Raw genomic sequence first — 22688 nt, forward strand, 5'->3', positions numbered from 1 at the left:
TGGAGATTTCTGTTTTAGGGTTTTGATGGTTTGAGCTGTGTTTTGAGCTGAGTTGATGGGAATTTTAGGGAATTTCTGGACAATCTTTGATGATGAACAAGCTAAGGAGGCCTAGGGTTGAATCAAGGACGAAATTGCATTAATGGTATGATTTCTAAGACTCTATCTTTGTGGTTTGCATGAATTTCTGGTTTAGGGTTGTTCATGGTAGATTTTGAGTTTTGGGTTGCTTGAGCTTGGGATTGGGTTCTTGGGATGCTTGGGATGAGTGTGAGGTGTTTATAAGCTTGATTTTGGGCTTGGAAAAGGTTTGGACAAGTTTGGGGTTGAATTGGTTGAAGGAAATCGCATAAATGCGATTTTGGGTTTTCTAGGCTGCAACTAGCGCTACAGCGCTAGTCAGTGGGCGCTGTAGCGCTAGCCCCTGTTCTGGGGGGGTGCATTCTGCTTGTAGCGCTACAGCGCCCTCTTTAGAGCGCTGTAGCGCTGCACTGTTCACAGAGGTGAATTTGTGGATTTTGATGAGGGATTTTGACCTAGGGTTCGGGGCTTGATTCTGCCACTTTGTTTTGGGGATTTAGGACTTCCCGGGGGCTCGGGATTGGTCCCGAGGCTAGGTATTCGGACTTGGGGTTCGGTGTTGACTTTGACCTATGTTTGTGCCTAGGTGTGCACTAAGGCTCGGGTGGGATCGTGCTCAAGGAGTCAGGTGATCTAAGCTACTGAATGGAAAGGTAAGAAAACTATAACACCCGTAGGATAGGGCATGGGCCCATAGTGTGATTGCGGGGCACGGCCCTATATTGCATGTTGTATGATGAGATGATTGCCGGGCATGGCCCTATATTCCATGACATGTTAGGATGGAGACTTAAATGAATTATTATTCGTTGGGATGTTGTTGTGTTATACTATATGTGTGATTATAATAAAATGAACGGCAAGGGCCGAGAGCGGCATAGGCCGGGTGCGGCAGCGGGGCCGGAAGTAACACTTAGCACATGGGATGCTATAGTCAGGGCAGGGCCCGGTGGATACATGTGTTATCCTTACGGTGTGAACCGATACCCCAGGCTTCGGTAAGGCTTCTGGGGCGGCATGGCCGTGTTTGCTTAGTCTAATGGTTGACTTGTTTATCTGTGGACTATCTGATATGATTAACTGTATATTTGCATATGTTACGTTCTGCATGAGTTTTCTTGCGGGGCTTCGGCTCACGGGTACTCCGTGTTGCAGGTAAGGGAAAAGACTGAGTCAACCAACCATGAGTACGGAGAGCGTGAAGCGACGCGTACATGTTTGGCCTGCCCGACTGCTTTGGTTGGGGGTTTATTTGAAAATGGCTGTAATAATCTATGATTTTTATAACTGATCAATTGTAAACTTATTTTAAGATGTAAATAGTTTTCAAACCACATTTTGGGATCCCAAATGTTTAATACTAGAAGTTTTATTGAAACAACGCATTTTTCTAAGATTACAGCCTTAACTTTTAATTAGTCACACTTTTGTTTCAAAACCTTGGTTAGCGAGTTCATTGCACACTGTTTTGTCTCAAAACTCACTTGGTAACGGCTCTAAGGTAGTAGGGCGTTACACGTGGAGCCAACATGACTATACATATGGGGTTGACCTAAAGGGAGTGGAGTTCTACTATGCTATTTTATAAATAAACAAGAAACTTGATTTTATATTTATATTTCATAAAAAGTATTTTGTGAACTTTATAATTTACATAAAGCTTTAAAATTATTTCATGAACGTTGTAATTTACATAAAGCTTTTAAATTTATCGATTGGATACATCTCTAATTCTACGTTAAGGTGTAGTAACACCACGAAAATTATTTATAAAAGTATTAAGATTCGTATGTAAGATCAAGTTTTTATTTAGTTTTGGGGTATTGTATGGTTTGAAGTTATGAACATTAGTTTATGTATTGTTTAATAAAGTTTTTTTTTTGTAAATTAAGAATTTCAGTATTGTCGTATTCAGGTTAAACTTTGTTTTTACACTATATGTGTATGTTAACAAAGGAGTTCGTTACAGAGTGGTATCAGAGCGAATCAGTTTTGATTACAATCCCATATGTACAAGCATGATGGTAAGCGTGGTACTCATCAAGTAAGTCCTTATAAATATATATATATTGGCGTTAAACTTAATCCCTTAGCAAAGTTATATCTAGCGCTACTTGACGTGTAAATAAGTGATATGGTCATTTACTTTCAAGAAAGTTTTATTCATGGTAATCATCCCAACTCATGACCTTTTAGAGTTGAAGAATGGAAGGGCATGCAGCTGGAGAGCCTACTGCAAAGCAAACTACTCCAAATGTTGCTGAGCTAATGCAGAAATTTCAAGAAGAAAGGGAGAAAAACCGACAGTTGGAAGATTTACTAGCACAATTCCTTAAGGCAACAAAGAAATGAAGGACGATCACAAGGTAATGAAGAATCACCACAAGATAGCGCAGACCACCCAACAACAAATGGAGCACAGCAACACGCACCACCTCCGACTCCTCCAATAGAAGTCAGAAATGCAACAGCCAATTACTCTCCGGAGACCTTTATGAAATTCCACCCCCAAGAATTCTATGGAAGTATTGATTCCAAAGTAACAGAGAATTGGATTCGCACGATGGAAAGACTTTTTGATCAAGCTCGAGTCCCACAAGTAGACAAAGTGCGGCTAGCAATATACTTGTTGAGGGAGGATGCTAGCTATTGGTGGGATACTATGGCGGCCATCCATGGAGTAGACACAATGACTTAGGAACATTTTCGAAACTTATTGGAAGAGAGATACCTTACAACTGCCTTGAAAGATGAGAAAGCAAGAGAATTCACTTACCTAAGGCAGAAAAAGATGTTGATGGAAGAGTTTATTCGGAAATTTAATGAACTCTCAAGATATGCACCCCACATGGTCTGTACGGATGAATTAAAAATCAAGCATTTCAAAAATGTTATTCATCCTGACATTCGTAAAGACCTCGAAGTAGCAGACTTGGAGGGAGCTTCTTTTTCCAAAGTAGGTGACAAAGCTTTGAAGATCGAAAAGGCGATATTGATGCAAGAACGGGAGAAAGAAGTTGAATTCAGATGACAGGGCGCAAGGAACTTCCGAAATCGGCAAAATAACCATTTCATGAAAGGTGGTTCAAGTCAGAAAAATAGTGACAAGAAGCGACCTAACCAGTGGAGTTTCAACAACAACAACAAGAGAGGAAAGGAGCAGTCCCAAGAAAAGCCAGGATTTCCTCAATGCCCAAAATGTAACAGATATCATCCTGGTGAATGTCGGGTTGGGACTAACACTTGTTACATATGTGAGAAGCCGAGGCACTTTGCAAGGGAATGTTCCAACCGTAACAAACAGTATAAAGGAGGAGAAGAAAAGAAAACAAATGGCAGAGTCTTTTCCTTGACTCGAGAAAAAGCGGAAGCAAGTCCATCCACAGTAATCTCAGGTCAGCTCATTTTTAATAACATCTCTACATCAATATTAGTTGATTTTGGAGCTACACATTCATTCGCATCAATGCATTTTGTTGGTAGACCGAATGGATTACCTGTTAAGATGGATACAAGTTTTAGTATAGCACTGCCCTCCGGGGAAGTGCTATACTCAACTCATTGGTATAAGACTATACCAATTACAATCAATGATAGGGAACTATATGTTAACCTGGTCATTATCGACATGAAGGACTATGACGTCATTTTAGGAATGGATTTCCTAACAACGTATAACGCTAGAATCGACAGTAGTAAGAAAGAAGTCATTTTTGCACCAATAGGAGAAGACGAAGTTCATTTTCAAGGGAAAATAAAATGAACCCCTTCGCCAATGAATTCTGCAGCAAAGGCAAGGAAATTATTAGCAAACGGATGCACCGGATATCTAGCAACGATTTGTGACATCTCGAAAGAAAATCTTGCGAGACCTGAAGATGTTCATATTGTACGCGAATTTATGGAAGTATTTCCAGAAGATCTTCTGGGAATTCCTCCTGATCATGAAATTGAGTTTGAGATCGAGTTGTTACCTGGTACAACTCTGATTTCAAAGGCCCCTTACTGCATGGCACCTGCCGAACTGAAGGAACTAAAGACTCAACTGGAGGAACTTTTGGAAAAGAAGTTTATAAGACCCAATCATTCACCGTGGGGAGCCCCAGTACTATTCGTGAAGAAGAAGGATGGCACAATGAGAATGTGCATTAATTATAGGGAACTCAACAAAGTGAAAATTAAAAATAAGTACCCGCTACCCAGGATTGATGATTTATTCGACCAACTACAAGGAGCGGCAGTATTTTCAAAGATAGACCTTCGTTCGGGATACCACCAGCTCAAGATGAAGGAACAAGATATTCCCAAAACGGCGTTTTGAACTCGTTATGGACATTACGAATTCCTGGTGATGCCATTTGGACTAACTAATGCTCCTGGAGCTTTCATGGACCTCATGAATAGAGTATTTAAGGATTTCTTGGATAAATTTGTCATTGTTTTTCTCGATAATATCCTTATATACTCAAAGTCAGAAAAAGAACATGAGGAACATCTAAGATGTACGCTGGAAACTCTCAAAAAGGAACAATTGTATGCCAAATTCAAGAAGTGTGAATTTTGGCTTGATAAAATTAACTTTTTGGGACATGTTGTGTCAAAAAGTGGGATTTTGGTGGATCCAGCTAAGGTAGAAGTAGTAAAAGGATGGTCCCAGCCAAGGAATGCAACTGAAGTAAGAAGTTTTCTGGGCTTAGCTGGATATTATCGACGATTCATAGAAGGGTTTTCCAAAATTACAACCCCACTTACGGCGCTCACTAGAATGAATAGTCGATTCATATGGACGGAAGCTTGTGAGGAGAGCTTTATGGAATTAAAGAATCGACTAACTAATGCTCCAATCCTCACCATCCCGAATAGTACAGACGAGTTTGAAATTTTCTGTGACACTTCAAAAATGGGATTAGGAGCGGTGTTGATGCAAGAAGGGAGAGTAGTAGCTTACGCCTCCAGAAAATTAAAGGATTACGAGATGAACTACCCCACACATGATCTAGAGTTAGCTGCGGTAGTTTTTGCCTTGAAAATTTGGAGACATTATCTCTACGGAGTAAGATGTAAAAATTTTACTGATCACAAGAGTTTGAAGTACTTCTTTACCCAGAAGGAACTAATTATGAGACAAATAAGGTGGTTAGAATTAGTCAAAGACTATGACTGTGAAATTTTATACCACCCTGGTAAAGCTAACAAAGTAGCGGATGCATTAAGTAGAAAGACGACGACAAGCTTGATGTTCCTTCAAGCCTTGTCCAAACCGCTACAATAGGAAGTAGTAAGATCGGGCATAGAAGTAGTAGTCGGAGGATTGTCCAATCTGATGTTGGAGTCAAATTTGCTGGAGGAAATAAAAGAAGGTCAAGAATCAGATCCTCACCTAACCGAGTCAAAGCAAAAGTCAAAGAAGAAAAAGTGAAGAATTTTAATGTTTCTGACTCAGGAATATTAAAATTTAATGGAAGAGTTTGCGTACCTACAAGAGAGGACATTAAGAATAAGATTATGAATGAAGCTCATAACACTCCATACACGGTACACCCAGGCTCAACAAAGATGTACGGAAGTTTGAAGGAACACTTTTGGTGGCCTGGCATGAAGAAAGATGTAGCCCAATATGTAGCTCGGTGTCTTACTTGCCAAAGGATTAAGGCAAAACATCAACGACCTGGAGGAGAACGGAAGCCTTTGGAAATACCATAATGGAAATGGGAGCAGATTGCAATGGACATTGTCATTGGACTTCCACGAACAAGCAAAGGATATGATTCGATATGGGTCATCATCGATCGATTAACAAAGTCTGCTCATTTCCTTCCGGTAAAGGTGACGTACACAGGGGACCAGTTAGCGGAAGCTTATGTGCAAGAGATAGTACGATTGCATGGAATTCCAATTTCCATAGTGTCAGATAGAGACTCAAAATTTACTTCAAAGTTCTGGCAAATCTTGCACAAGGCTATGGGGACAAGATTGAAATTTAGTACAGCTTTCCACCCATAAACAGATGGCCAAACAGAAAGGACTATACAGACTCTTGAAGATATGCTAAGAGCGTGTGTCCTGGACTTTGAAGGATCGTGGAGTAAATATTTACCGCCGATTGAATTTGCCTATAACAACAGTTATCAGGAAACCATAGGGATGGTACCCTATGAAGCGTTATATGGGCAGAAATGTCGATCTCCTATCCATTGGCATGAGGTGGGTGAAAGAAAGTACATAGAGCAACAAACTGGACCAGATATTGTGACGTCGACAACGAAAGTCGTTCAAAAAATTCAATAGAGGATAGCAGCAGCCCAAAGTCGACAAAAGTGCTATGCAGATAAACGAAGTAGGCCATTAGAGTTCCAAGTCAGAGAAAAAGTATTTCTACGGATAACACCAATGAAAGGTGTTATGAGATTTGGACAAAAAGGCAAGTTGAATCCAAGGTTCATTGGACCTTTTGAAATATTAGACCGAATTGGAAAAGTGGCCTATAAATTGGCACTGCCACCAGATTTTTCGGATGTACATGATGTATTCCATGTGTCTATGTTGAAGAAATATATTCCTGATTCTAGTCACGTGTTGCAACATGAAGTTATCCAGGTGGACAAAGACCTTACCTATGAGGAAAAGCATGTCCAAATCTTGGATCGAAAGAATAAGGTCTTAAGAAATAAAGAAATACCTTTGGTCAAGGTATTGTGGAGAAGCCAGACAATAGAAGATGCTACGTGGGAGCGTGAAAATGAGATGAAAGCTAAATATCCCAATTTAACAAAAATTTGTAAGGAGGGTAGATTGTAACTCCCACTTCTTTCTACAAATGCATTATAACAACTATGAAAAATAAGAGAAGATATTTTTATTCATACTTTTGAGTGCATTACAATGTTAATCGAAGGCTAGAGCTATTAAGTAAAGTGGAAGAATAACTAATGAATACGCAACTATAATATTCATGGGCATTTCATTAGTATAATACCCATAGAATGATGCTAAATACAAGCAAACAATCACTAAAGTTATGAACAATAAAGAGAAATTCATGATTTGATGATGAACTTATCTAGAAGGTTAAGAGATGAAGAAGTTGTGCAAGTAAATGGTTGAAGGAACAAGTATTTATAGGACAAAAACTAGCTATTATGACCGTTGGTGAATAGTGATCCGACCGTTGGAAACAGTAACCTGACCGTTGGGGATATATTTGTATTTCTATTATGGGATTTTAACAATTCTAAGTTGTTGAAGTAACTAACACATGAGATCAATTAATTTATGGATGTTAGAGAAACTTTTTCTGAAAATTTTGTGAGTAAAAAATGTTGGATTAAGTAATATAAGAAGATTGGGAAGTATTTATTGTTTGGTTACTATTCATCAGGACTATTCATAGTGGGTCCCACAGTGGGGTCCGCATGGGTCCCACAGCAGGGTCCACATGGGTCCCACAGCAGGCTCCACCCCATGGGTCCCACATGTTGACACAATGATGACTTCAGCAAGTTACTATGCTTGATATTTTGAATATTTTATTATTTTACTATGCTTGATATTTTAAATATTATATTATTTTACTATGCAGTATAGTAACCCAATGTTTTCCTATAAATAGAGCCTTTCAGAATTCATTTTTGAATTACGAAAAATCCTTCTTTCTCTCACTCTACCCAAAAATCTTCTTAACACCCTTTTAAAGTTCTAAATCTCTAACATTTAGGCGAAGTTCTGTCTGTAACGCTAGCCTACGAAGACCTTTTAGGTAAGCTCTTTCCAGAACCTTTCAGTTCAGTTATTTAGCTATTATTTATATGTAGATTATTTTACTATGTCGTTATATTGCCAAAAATTTATATATAGATTATTTTACTATGTCGTTATAATGCCAAAAGTTATATATAGATTATTTTACTATGTCGTTATAATGCCAAAAGTTATATATAGATTATTTTACTATGCCGTTATAATACCAAAATTTATATATAGATTATGTTACCATGCCGTTATAATGTCAAAAGTTATATATAGATTATTTTACTATGCCGTTATAATGCCAAAATTTATATATAGATTATTTTACCATGTTGTTATAATACCAAATTTTATATATAGATTATTTTACCATGTCGTCATAATTTACAATGCCAAAATTGAAATATAAACTATTTTTTTATGTATCTTTATAATACTAAACTTATATAGGCTATGGTCACACTTTGGACTATTATGGACTTTTATGACCTTATTCCCTATTATTATGGACAAGTATTATGACCAGGACATTTTTGTATGACCATGACCATGACCACAACTTTTAGACCGGGATCTTGCCATGGACAATTATAGTATGACCATACGCCTGGACATAAAATAAACAATAAAATAAGAAAAATAGAATAACAACAATTATAAACTAAAATTTACATCATGTAGATTTTATGTAAGTTAATTGTTTGTGTTTTTATCAGGAAGCTAACAATTTCGGTTGTTTTATCAAGACGCAAGGTAAGTAGAATCCCCATCTACAATACAAGTATTTTATGTGTCTTATGTGCATTTATATGATTTATATGTTATTCTGCCATGTTGTTATGCATAAGCACACTTAATGTTGACAAACAAGTTATTGAAAGCGTTAAAGTAGAGGTCCTACTTGGGAGACCTACGTCCCAAAAATGTAAGGAGGGAGATGTACTTCCCTATATAATGAATGTTTAAGAGGGAGAAATTTCCTATTATCATGTTTATGTTCAGGTGGGAATGTGATTCCCTATGTAATGCCGGCAGCAGCATCCTCCAGGGCCCAAAAGAAAGGAAAGTGAAAGAAAGAAAATACTTAACATGTTGCACGTTTATTTTAATGCATATGAGGTAGCTATTCTGCTTACTGAGCCTTAGCTCATCAGATAATTTTTGTGTTGTAGGTAAGATGCCCCCAAATATAAATTGTTGATGAGTATACGTGGAGCCAACATGACTGTACATATGGGGCTGACCTGAAGGGAGTGGAGTTCTGCTATGCTGTTTTATAAATAAACAAGAAACTTGATTTTATATTTATATTTCATAAAAAGTATTTTGTGAACTTTATAATTTACATAAAGCTTTAAAAGTATTTCATGAACATTGTAATTTACATAAAGCTTTTAAATTTATCGATTGGATACATCTCTAATTCTACGTTAAGGTGTAGTAACACCACGAAAATTATTTATAAAAGTATTAAGATTCGTATGTAAGATCAAGTTTTTTTTTAGTTTGTGGGTATTGTATGGTTTGAAGTTATGAACATTAGATTATGTATTGTTTAATAAAGTTTTTTTTTTGTAAATTAAGAATTTCAGTATTGTCGTATTCAGGTAAACTTTGTTTTTACACTATATATGTATGTTAAGAAAGGAGTTCGTTACAGATACCAAGTTGTAACGTCCTACTACTCAAGGACCATTACATTTTGTATTTTAAACAGTGCTAAACTTGCTAACCGAGCCATTTGGCCATAATCGTGTAACTAAGTGTGATTACGGTTTGGGGTTAAAATTTTTGGTTAAGATACAACGTTTCGCTTAAACGTTTACTATATACAATGGGATCCCAAAAATATATTTTAAAGGTTAATTACAATAAAAATATTTACAACTAGCCGACCTAAGCGACAAATTAGGGTTTAACCGTAGTCCCTCTTTAAACCCTTGGTCGTGGTGGTCGAGCAGCCACATATGTACACATCATCACCTAAGCTCTCCAACTCAAGGATGGTCCAGCTTTCTTTTGCCTTTACCTGCACCACATAGCACCCGTGAGTCGAGGCTCAGTAAGAAAACTCAATATACTTATGAACAGGTAACAACATGTCATTGAATCATAATAGCATGCCTAGCAATAATAGCCATATTCATGCATGCAAGCAAGTCCAAATAAATGATTACGGGGTCATGCGTTTGAATAGATGACTAATGAGTCAATCTCTGGGGACCTGCTTCTTGAATAGATGACTAATGAGTCAATCTTTGGGGATATGCTCCCTGAATAGATGACTAATGAGCCTATCTCTATGTGGGTGACTAATTAGTCACACCCTATATAGGTGACAAATGAGTCACACTCTGTATAGATGACTAATGAGTCTATATCTGTGTGGGTGACTAATGAGTCACACTCTGTATAGGTGACTAATGAGTCACACTCTGTATAGATGACTAATGAGTCACACTCTGTATAGATGACTAATGAGCCTATCTCTGTGTAGATGACTAATGAGCCTATCTCTGTGTAGATGACTAATGAGTCTATCTCTGTGTAGATGACTAATGAGTCTATCTCTGAGGACCCATGCCCTCCTAGCCATGTGACATTTCAGTCACCTGAGCTTATAGCCCTGGCTCTATGTAACTTGCCTATAGACTAGACAAGCGCTTTTATTTTCATCGAACTTAGGGTCGGTCAAGCATTTCATGCTTATGATGATAATTCTTATGCCGATTAGATCTAATCTTTTCGGCTTGCGTTGAACACGCTAATATCGTTCTTGACTCATAACCCAATACCATATGACCAATGCTCAGTACTAGTATTGAACTTGACTAATAAGTCACAGCTTCACAGTCAATACTGACACCATTGCCGATTCCTTACTCATAGGTCAGTTCCACTCACAAGTAAGCAATGCAACTAGGCATATATCATATGTCAAATATCCAAATGCAGGGCATTCAACATGCTTACTCAACAATCACTAGCATAATTATGATTATGCAAATTTATAGAGACTCAAGCTCTAATCAATCTCATATTCAACATTCATGCCATGCTCTAATCATGTGTATCTTATGCATCACATGCATGACATGCTGGTTGCAGTTTTCTTACCTTTGGTTCAAGCACAGGTTACCAATAAACGATCCTTAAGCATGATCCTGTTTCAAGCCCCCTTGCGATAACCTAGTCACAAACATAATATAAAACCTCATCAAAATGAGTAAATAAATACTTCCAAACCCAAACCTAGCCTCTGGGATGTCAAACCCTACTCAACAGGGTAGTAGGATCGATCCCAAGCCCTTAGAGTTAAGTTCCCATAACTAAAAACCCATTTTAGCCATTTCTGCCCTTTTGGACTGCGGCCCCAAAAACCCAGGCCGCGGCCTGATTAAGAATAGGGGCTAAACCCCTCTCTATTTGAGTCATGGGCAGCGGCCTGACCAAAAAGGGGTAGTGGCCCAAAGTGCCCCCAACTTCCAAAAGTATCATTTTTTTTCAAGCCTAGGTCGCAGCACACAACGAAAGGACCACGGCCCAACCACGAACACAGCTATGAAACTCTAATTTTCCCATGTCAAATCCTTCCAAAAATCTATCCAAACATACCTAAATCTCATAAATAAAGTTCCCAATCATCTCAATGGCCCAAAACCACCAAAACCCAAGTTTCAATTCATCCAAAATCTCCTCAAAACGAAAAATCAAATTTCAAAACTTAAGAAATTCTAGGAAACAGAAACTCAGAAATTCAAAGCTTAAATTACCTCTGATTATGTTGTTTCTCACCAAATCCTCCAGCTAATAAGCTTCTAATGTTTCCTAGAAATGCTATGCCTCTATCCTTGCTTGAATCCGAGTCCTAAAACTCAAGTTTCCTTCGAAAATGCAATCGGGTGTCGAAAATGGAATGGGAGGGAGAGAGAATTTCTTAACGTTCTTTTATTATTCTTAACAGGTTACTTCAAGCTTAAGTAACCTCAAGCAAATCCTAATGCTCGGGGTCCCGAAAACACCGCCTGGGTAAAATAGTCAAAATTCCCATAGTTTCCCTCTGATCTCACTAACTCCCAATTTATCATCAAATATTTATTCTCATTATCCAATATCTCGGTAATGTGCTAAATACCCCTTGACTCACTCTGAGTCAAGTATAAATCCTTTTGTGACTTTCCCACTAGCTTGCTTCCTATGATCATCTCGTGCTGAGTAACCCTAGCATAACCAAATAATAATGAAGCACCACACATAAACCACATATATGTTAAATATACCTAAAATGGCCAAAATATGAAAATTGCCCAATTTAACAGAAATTGGCCCACATGCATATTTAATACACCTAAACATTCATATCAAGTCATATTATGATATAACTCACATATTCACATAATGATACACATAAATATCACATAATCATATAATTCCATAATTTTCCATCATGGCCCCTTAATCAAGGTCTTAAGCCTTATTATGAAATTTGGGTTGTTATAGCCTAACTATGAATATTCAATTTTATTCGTTTATGATATACATAGAAAATGAACAAGAATAAAGAATAATCCTACTCGCTTATGGTATGGAGACATTCTATTTGACAACTATAAACAGAGTTTTTTTGCTAGTGTGCCTTAATAAGGAACCATTGATAGTTCAGCTCTATTCATTTACCTTTGCAAACAGGTACTAACAGACTAATGAAGTAAGGGCAATAAGGAACATGCTCGCCCGAGATTACTTCCAAGATACAAACAAGGATAAAAAATGGCAAAGCATGTAAACTCACTTTGAAAACTCTGTTAGTGTCTTCTCAGAATCGTTTCATCTCCAACCCGAAACTTCTATCCAACTCGAGGTTTACCGAGCTAATTTCCTATTAAGGAGACAAGAGAAGAGTTGGACCTAAGATGTTAGGAGAATAATGGAGATGCTCCTCAGATATCAACTCGTGAACCAAACCCTAAAAACAGGCCTTAAGGGGGTATTCTGGTCGCCTACCCGGTGTGACCAAATCTGCTAGGGGTATGCACAAAGATCCCTTCTCAGAGGGATCACTGTTAAAGATTGCTTTATAAATTGAACACGATCAGGAAATAAGATAACCTCAAATTCTAATTATAATCATGAAAGAGGACAACTTTGAATTCTAATCGTTATAAAAAAGAAGATAACCTTGAATCCTGATTATAATCATGAAAGAGGATAACTTCAAAGTTTTCATTATAAAACAAGCCTGAACCCAAGGAGAAAATAATCCTAGACTTATAACTTGGTTACTTGGGGGGAATACAGGTGTTGGATATAGCCATACCATGAGCTCGGAAAAAATCTATGCATCTTTTAAATAAAAAAGTTGTCTCGAGCTTTTGGAAAAAAGATTAAAGTATGGAGATAACCGAGCATAAAAGTAAAAATATTACAAATTTTGTGTGCAACAAAATTTAGAGCAATATTCTAACCTATCATGCTTCTATGAATAAAGAAGTATGAGTTTCGAGCAGTTATAAGCTCATCATAATTATATGTTTAAATAAGTATGCACAATGATTGTGACAATAAACAAAACAAGTAGACATACTTGAAAGCTTAAATAACCCAATCAAGCTTTAAAAAATTCAAGTTAGTATAAAAGTGAAATTTAGAAATAAAAATCAAGCTAGAACAATAACTCGGATTATCAGAGATGATTCCAAATAAAACTTAATAAACTAACATGAATAATCAAAGTTATAAAATCTCGGTCCTAACCAGGAATAAGGCATGAATACTAACAGGTAGCTATTAAGCAAACATTTAAACCTGGCTGAACTAGGTTCAAACCGAGTGTTACACAAACTCGGAAGCATTTTCAAAAAAGAGGATAACCTTGATCTTTGAACAAGGATAACTTCAAAATCTGCTAGTTTGAAAGATAACCTCAGAGCCTAATCGTTGTTAAGAAAGAGGGCAACTTTTAAACTACGATCGATCACCATTAAAGGACAACTTCCAATTCTGGTCGCCTACCAGCTTGAGGAATAACCTTTAGTGACATGTTCTCATAGCATAGCTTGTTCGACTATGTTTATATACGTGAAATGAACAGAATGATTCCGTTAGCCTATGGTGACGAAAAATGAATTCTACTAACAAGTGATCAAGGACCGAGACTCCTCAATCACTTGGGGGCATATGGGGTGTAAGAACAAACAATATATGATAAACTTTTTACAAATTTTCCAAAAAAAAAAAGTGTTCTATTTGTTCTACCCAAAAAGGAAAAAATGTGCATGCTCGTGTCCTGTTCTTTCTACCTACAAAGGCGAAATTGTGTCTACTCGCCTGAGCCTAAAGGTGAGACAAACACAAGCCATGAAAAGAGAAAAAGTAGATATAAAAACACACAAGCTATTCGTACCATTCACAAAAGGAAAACTAGTATGTTCGCTGGTACATGTAAAAAGTCTATGTTCGCATCATGCACTAAAGGAAAACTAGTATGTTTGCACTAAGAACAAAAGGCAAAATGGTTTGTTCATTGGCATGGAAGTACAGAATACAAAAGAAAACAAAGAGTCAAGAGTATGCAAGTACAAAACACTCCAACATGACGCGCGCTAGAGACTAAGCTATCAGGACTCTGGCTCAAGGGTCTGGTCGCCCGAGGCAGCTAAAGGATCAACAGAAGTGCTGGTAGTGAGATCTTTAGGCCTTGAAACATCACCATCCCCAGCTATACTAAGGAGGTACGAATAGAAGAGTTTTCTTCATCAACAAGTCTCTATTCGCAAGCCTCTAGTAAGGACTTCTCTCCGCCATTCAGAAATGTTAAATCAATACTACAGTTGTGTTTCCAGACCTGAAAGAACATGTTATTTAATCTCTCTCCTTCTTCTTCAAGGGTTTGAAGGCGATCAGCTTCAGCATCAGCTTTAAGTTGCTCAACCTCAACAGCATGAGACTTCTGAAGACGATCAATCTCAGCCTTTAGTTGATTGATCTCGGTACAAGAAGAACTTTTGAGTTGTTTGAGCTCAGTCTTAGAACTATTCCTCTCACCACGAACAGTGTCTATCTCACACATAACGGCACGACATGTATCCTCCTTATCTTTCTCCAACTGCTCGATAGATTCAGATAGGTTGGTCAGGTGATCATTGTCTGCAAGGGATAAAAAGAGATCAATACAGAAAATTAAGCAGAAAGATAACAAGTACAATAATAAGAGAAGAACCATACCTGAACAATGTTGGCAATAGAATGGCGAACGATCTCACTAAGGACGCAAACTTCGGAGAAAGACCATTCTGCACGTATCTGGTCACTATGGATGACCTCTTCAAATTTAGGTACCACCATTTGAACACGAGAAGGTAATATAAGAGATAAGGATCTAGTCGTGGGAACCACACTAGCAATCGCTGCAGGGGCTGGCGGTGTAACCCCAGCTAGAGGTTGACTCTGGCCTTAACGAACAGAAGAAGACTCTGCAAGGGTCCCCTTATTCTTGTTCGCTTATTGCTCCCTCCTCTTGTTAGCCCTTGCACCTACAACCTCAGGGCCATCGAACAAAGCTTGAGCATTCATATCTCCTCCCGAAAGAAAAATGGTCAGATAAGATGCAAAAAATATATATCAGTCATAATGCGGTTAAGAAAAAATAGTATACCAGAAGGACTATCAGTAAAATTTTCCTCTGGAAAGTATTCATTTAACCAATGAGGGAGGGATAGTTCCTCATTTCTAAGGGATAGATCAAGACCTCCCACGTCACTAAAATTTTCAGACGGGAGAGGCACTTGCGATAAGTCAAACTCTAAACAGTTGGGCAATCTAGAACAAAGACTACTTGAGGAAGAACAAGCACATGAAACCTCAAAGTGAACTGACTCAGGCTCGTCACGAACAACAAAAATCTCTTTTGATCACCTCTCATGTATAGACTCTTGAAGGGAACGTAGTCAAACTCCAGAGGCGGTGATAGATGATCCAATGACTATTGTGGTTCGAGTAAACCGACCAATCATAAATTGTCATCATTGATAAGGAAAGATGCATTCCCATACTTGCCACCCAATCGACGTAACTGAGAAAGATGCTCTCGCATCTTAGAGGTTGGAGTTGGTCTCCTATAACAACCTAAAACAACAAGTTAAGCGAACAGAATGAGCTTAACATGAAGGAAGCGAACAGACAACTATTTTAAGGGAAACGATCATATACTTACCAATATCACGGAATAACCTATGCTTGGACTGGAGGGAATTTTAAAAAAAAAAAAAGTATTGACTAAAGTAGCGACCAGGGTCGGAAACACCACTCCTAAGGACTTCCCCACCAGAATAGCTACACAAGTGGTAGAATCCTTCATAACCCAATACACAATTGGACTTGATATTGAACAAGTAGTGAACCTCCAAAGCATCAACAGGAGGCCAATCTAACTATCTATACAGAATCCGCAGTAGTACCAATAGTCTGTAACTGTTCAGCGTCAGTTGGAATGGGTCTATTCCAAAATATTCACATATTTCCACAAAGCACGAATGAAGCGGCAGGAAGGCACCTGCTTGGCAATGTATGGGACTCTAAGTGGTATACCAGTCTGGTGGGGAACCTGCTTGCTCATCATTAATAGGGACTCTAAGCCCAAGTTTGCCAATAAGTCCATACTTATCTATTAAATGGGATAAGTCACTCGTAGAAAAGATGGATCTCAGTGTTACAAAACCATACAAGCTAAAGATTTCTCCAAGCTAGTTTACGGAATAGTCAACCTTTTTCCTCTTCCTTAAAACTCTTGATTTCTTAGGAGGCATGAACTTGGTCCTAGATCAAAAGCAAATGGGGACGAACATATCCTTATACACTTCAAAGAACGAGGCCTAACAGGATTGTAAAAGAAACTGAACTCATCGAGGACCAAGCAAACCCAAGTACCTAAAAAGGAAAGGAAAGAGTAAGATTATGTTCACACATACACATTATGAGGCATGTTTGCCCATAAGTGTACATCTAGGGCGAACATAACCGAAAATATACTAGAACATAGAAATGAGATAGCTTACAAAGGGATCTATACTTGGAGAGAACAAGTGAACTCGCTCATAAAAGGTAAGCAAAGGAAAGAGTGTTTGTTCGTGTGTTTGTTCAAAGAGCGAATAGAATGTTTTACAAAATTTTTACAATTTTTTACTCAATTACTCGAATAGACATCACACATCTTTTCCTTAAGTTGAGTTTAAATTGCAAAGTATGTGCATACATTCATTGGCAAGAGGAGTACCTGCTTGTTTTTATAAAAGGTGGATTGGACCAAGACTTAGGTGGGGTTGTTCGCATATTCAAAGATGCAACCTATTCACCTATAGCTTTGGTGGAAAATCTTATTTGTCCTCCTATACTATAAATGGTACAAATAAAGGGTAAGGGCTGTGAATCATAGGGTCTTGTTCATTATCATTCTTCTATTCGAATTGTTCAATGATTGGGCGAACAAGCAACGAATCAGATGGGTTATGAGAACCTATTCGCATAAGGCAACATAGAGTTACTTAGGATCTTGTTCGCACAAGGCCTACATACGTATACCAAATGAGAAAATAATCAAAAAAATATCTGCTCTAATAGCAACAACTCATTCAAATACATGGGAGATGGTTAATCATCATTATTCATATTCATCAAAATGGACAAAGCAAAAAGGAATATGGAAACCTATTCATTTTCACACTGCAGGATAGAAATCGTTTGCACACGATAAGGAGTTAACAGAAGCTAAATGTTTGTGTGTGTGCTTATATCAAAAGAGTAACTATACATGTTCTATGAAACTGAAGTTAGGTAAACACAAGCAGAGGCAAAATGCTTTGTTCGCCTATACTAGTATACAAAGAAAGAATTGACCCTCTACTCTACTAGCAGAATTCTCATACGAGACAGTAAACGGGGGTGACCAATAATGATACCTGTTTGTCTACATTAGAAGCTGGCCCTTTTCTCTAGTGGTGAATGCAATAGAGTCTTGTTCATGCGTAGCTACATTCATAGGATAAAAAATTTCTTCGGTTAGTATACAAGAAGCGAACAAAGAGGACAATGGTTCATCTATATGCTCAGTTCAATAACAAGGGTCTTATTATTCTAAGAGATTTTGACCACATTTGTATACAAAGGGAAAGAATGTATTGTTCGCCTCTGCTCATCTATTGGTGCTAAGAAAATAATTTCAACCACTACTAGCATTAAACTGAGATTACGGATTGTCTATGCCAGCAAAACATAATGATAAGCAAGGGTCAACTAGTTCGCTCAAATACATGTGTATATCGCATGTTAGGAATGAACAAAAGTGGGGATGAAACCTTAACTACAATTGAAAAGAGTAAACAAAATGGGATCTAAGAATGAGATACCCATGGATTCGAGGCTATGTTTTACACCAAATTTGTGGCACCAAATGCCAAGATTCAAGCAAAAATCAGAGAAATCCTTATAGCATATACTCGATTTTTCAGAGATAAAAAAAACAACAAACACCCTCAACTCGTTACCCAGCCGTGAAAAAACAAAGTGAAGGGAAAACATACAAAATTATATGAACAAGATGGACACTTTTTCTCGGTGCTGTTTGTTTCCAAGTAGAGGCAGTCAGCGACGTTTCTCGTCCAATGACGTCAGCGATGAGCAGCAGGTCGACCCCTCCTCTCACGGCGTCAAGCCTCTTAGAGCAAGAAACGGGTGGCAAAAACTTACTTTCACAACCATGAAAGCTTCTAAGTGAACAAAACCAAGTGATGGGCTAGGTTTTCAAAGTAATGGGCCTAAGGGTCCTATAGCGAAATGGGCCAACTAGTCAAGTGTTAAAGTATGTATGTTCGCTTACATGGATAATATGCCTAGGTCGTGTGCACTCCTCAAGCTACTATTGGTCTGCAAAGCAGATACGAACCAAAATGAGAATGGGCGACTGGTATAACTATTTATTAGAAGGTTGGTTCATGTATGTGCATTAAATGCAGTTTATTTGCCTTTGGGCTCTTCATTTTGAGAACCTGATCGCCTATGACTACACTCATGATAAGGATCAAACCTGTTCAGGTACATCACATACCATTCCACCCATTATGATATTATAGGGGCGAACAAAACATAAAGGATAATGCACCAAAAAATAATGGGGACATTGTTTGCATAACTAAGTCAGAATTGTGCAAAGCACAAACACTGACTTGAGGGGGCAAATGTTATACTCATTTTTCGAGCATTTATGACATTTGAAAAAAAAACTACAATTATAAAGGGATGATGAATAGAGCACAAAGGAGTTCCTGTTCTCACAAAGCACAAAGTACTTCCTGTTCTCACGAAGTACAAAACAAATTATCAAGCACTACCAAAAGAGATTGGGTTGCATAGTCACATTCTTCAATCTCTGTTCACACAATGCAAACCATTACACACTAATAGGAGGACTATGTTCGTTCAACACACAACATCCACACATAACAGAGTTAGCAAAGGAGTACAGAGTTGTCATTTATCAAAATATAATTGTATTTATGTTGTAATGTATTATTTGCGGGCCAAGCCCAATAACTTAGGCCCATGTTCTAATTGTAACCCTAAACTCCTCACTATAAATAAGAGGAGATGGGATAGAAATTGAGGGGGGGGGGGGGGGGGGGGGGGGGGGAGGCAATTGATAAAGCCTAAACTCCATGATGGTAGAAACAAGTCCTTATGTAATGTAAAAGCGAAGGAGGACTTGTAACGTCCTGCGTTTTTGGGTACCTTTAAACGACTCAGGTCGGGATTTTTTACCTGAGTTAAGAATATTATTTTAAATAATATTATATTTGTTTGGAAATTATTCCATGAGTTATTGCTAGCCAAATTATGAATTTTTTGATTTAAAATTCAAGATGAGACTTTCGGTCCTGGACCGACACAAAAACCCTGATCGGGTGAAAATCTCAAAAAATAAAATAAAAAGCTATGACAAATATATTTTGGGCATAAAATACATTCATAAAAATTAAAGTTTGGTAAAAAATAATAAACCTAAGAGAAAATGGAAATTTTAGGGCATTTTGTGTTAAATGCTTAATTTTACCGAAATGGGGAATTTTATTCCATAATGGACCTTAGGTGAAATTTTATTGTGTGATTAATTAAATTAAATGTGAGAAACATTTAATTTAATTATTATGTGTTAATTTTTGTTTTTAAAACTTAAATAGAGTAAAAGGTGTAGAAAATAAATTTGGACTTTTTTTCTTAGGAAATATTGATTCACATTTATAAAATATATATATAGGGAGCGACTACAACACATCCCCTTTTTTTGCAACACCGGTGCATCCTTTTTCTATTTCGGCACCTGAATAGTTATAATCCTAAATTTGTTTATATGATGGTGTACATTATAGCTACCTAGAACATCCTACAAATTTTCAAGAAATTCCGAATAAATTATGGTACCGAAACAGAGTCTAAACCGTCTGTTGCACACGTGCCTGTTTTTTTGTGTACACGTGTAAAATTTGACAGTTTGAACTCTGTTTTCGGCTTCGTAAACTATTCAGAATTTCTTGAAAATTTGTAGGATATTCTAAATACCTACAATGCACACCGTCATATAAAAAAATTTGGGATTATATCTATCCAGGTGCCGAAAATCGAAAAGGATGCACCGGTGTTGCAAAAAAAGGGGATGTGTTGTAGTCGTTCCCTTTATATATATATATATATATATATAAATGCATATATAGGAAAGGTTGGTCGGCCATGTGAGGCTTTAAAGTGGTTTGAACAAAAATTAACTAACTTTTAAATCTCATTTATTTAAATGTTAGGGATAAAGGCAAGTGGGTAAAACACTTGAGTGTTTTAGGTTATAATTAGAGTTGTATAAACTCTTCCAACCTCTTCCCCAAACCGACCACTCACTTTCTCACTTTCACTATCATCTTTCTTGAAAACTCTCTCAAGTCTTCTCTCCATCTTCAACCTCAAGAACACTAAGGAGACTTGGAAGCTAAGCCTTGGTCTAGGAAGGGTTTTCTCTAAGGTAAAGTTTCAATAAACTAGACTTTTATATAGTTTTAAACCATAGATTTTCAAATAGATAATTATCTATATTGTTGGGTGAGTTGGTTAGGGTTTTTAAAAGGTTTTGAAGGAGCCAAAGCTAGTAGGAAGATCGACACCTTAAGCAAGAACACCAAAGAGGTAAAATAGTTTACTTTTATGGTTGTTATTGTATGATTTTTAATTTTAAGCATTATTTTGTATAGTTAATGCTTAAAGTTTCTTATTGGTGATGTAATAAGGTTATGGTAGTTGTTTTATAATTTTTATGATGCTTGTGTGTTGATTTTTTTGAAATAGGGATCAAAACTCCCAAGGGTTTTGTTGGAAACCTTAAAACAAAATACATGTTTTGAGCTGTGACTTCCAAGGGGTCAAGCATCCACTGTATATTGATTTTGTAAAATTTAATTATACTGTGATGTTGTTGAGATTGAGTACATAAAACTAAGCTTTTGAAACACTCAAAAATGTTTTAAAATGAGTGAGTTATTCTATTTCAAAGTTTAGGTAAAAAAACTGTTTTTTTCGTATTCTTATTTTTGGAACCAAGTTTGGACAGCTACTGTATAGGGAAAATGAACCCAGTTTTTCTAAAATTTGGTGGACATATTATTGGCATAACCTAGTATTCCACTGTAAAATTTGGTAAGAAAATACTGAACAGTTTGAAAGTTATTAAGTGTCAAAGTTTGGAAAATTTAAGGACTTGAAAATAAGGTCATTTTTACCTCATTGTTGAAAAATAATTTCACCAATCAAAAATACTCATTTTGACATAAGATTTTACAAAGACCTAAATGTCATACCAAAAATGGAATTGGGAAATTTTGGTAACAATTGGGTAAATAAATTTCAAGTTATGAACTAACAAATTATGTAGTTAAAAATGTGAAAAAAATAGGGTTTTCACACTTAGTGCAAAAATGAGATTTTGGAACTTAAGGTAAAATGTAAATTTTGCTTATTGCAAGATAAAAACTTGGTAAATCTTGAAAACATATTTTGACTAAAATTACCACTTTGAGTATAGTGTGAATTATTTTTATTAAAGAATTTTTATTCTTTTTAAAAATAAAAGATTTAATTTATTAATAGTTAATAAATTAAAAGAGGGTTTAAACCCCTATATTTTGAGAAAATGATTAAGTGAATTATTTTCTAGTAAGTAAACTTGATTAATTGATTTTGGAAAATTAACTAGTCAAGATGGGAAATTTTTAACAGTTTTCCTAATTAAGATACATTAGGCTATTTTTCTTAAAACGATTTTTAGAGATTAAAACTTTAAGAAAAATAAAAGGAAAATTAAGAGTTTATTTTCTTTAAAAATAATTAAGGAACGAATTAGTATTTTCTAGATATAATACCGGCTAAGATCTTCCATATATTTAACCAACTTGTTGAAAGTACGGGTCAATAGCGATGCGTTTAAAGAACAAGATTTTAGCGGATTGTGGGAAAATACTATTTTGATACCCGAGCCTAGGTATCGAGACCATAGGATAGGTCTCCCCGAGACTTAGGGTTTAGTCTCAAATATTTTTGTATGAATTTCCTTAATGGGTTTAAAAACCAAATAAGGATCATTAGTCCTTACAAATGATTTTTATTAAAATGACCAAACTGCCCAAAATAATAATAATGAATTATGAGTGTCATAATTAATCCGAGTATACTGTATGGATAACTACAGTATTGGCTAGCGTAACTGGACTAAACGTTGGAGGGTGAAAACATGTTGAGTGCTAAGGACTCCAAGTAAGTCAACTTATATTGTGTGG

At 36.7% G+C, this 22688-nt stretch overlaps 3 protein-coding genes across 3 annotated transcripts; all 3 read left to right on the forward strand.

Annotated features, from left to right (window-relative positions):
- The first annotated feature begins 3154 nt into the window (after positions 1-3154).
- Positions 3155-3844, forward strand: LOC133822178 (uncharacterized). Its single transcript, XM_062254428.1, has one exon. The coding sequence runs from the start codon at positions 3155-3157 to the stop codon at positions 3842-3844; it is 690 nt and encodes a 229-aa protein (XP_062110412.1).
- Positions 3845-3856: 12 nt separating this feature from the next.
- LOC133822186 (uncharacterized) lies at positions 3857-5784 on the forward strand. Its single transcript, XM_062254440.1, has 3 exons — positions 3857-4186; positions 4553-5134; positions 5299-5784. Exons 1-3 carry the CDS (start codon positions 3857-3859, stop codon positions 5782-5784), a joined length of 1398 nt encoding a protein of 465 aa, XP_062110424.1.
- Positions 5785-6471: 687 nt separating this feature from the next.
- Positions 6472-6879, forward strand: LOC133822196 (uncharacterized). Its single transcript, XM_062254452.1, has one exon. The coding sequence runs from the start codon at positions 6472-6474 to the stop codon at positions 6877-6879; it is 408 nt and encodes a 135-aa protein (XP_062110436.1).
- The last annotated feature ends 15809 nt before the right edge of the window (positions 6880-22688 follow it).

Source organism: Humulus lupulus, chromosome 1 (genome assembly GCF_963169125.1).
Source record: "Humulus lupulus chromosome 1, drHumLupu1.1, whole genome shotgun sequence".
NCBI lineage: Eukaryota > Viridiplantae > Streptophyta > Magnoliopsida > Rosales > Cannabaceae > Humulus > Humulus lupulus.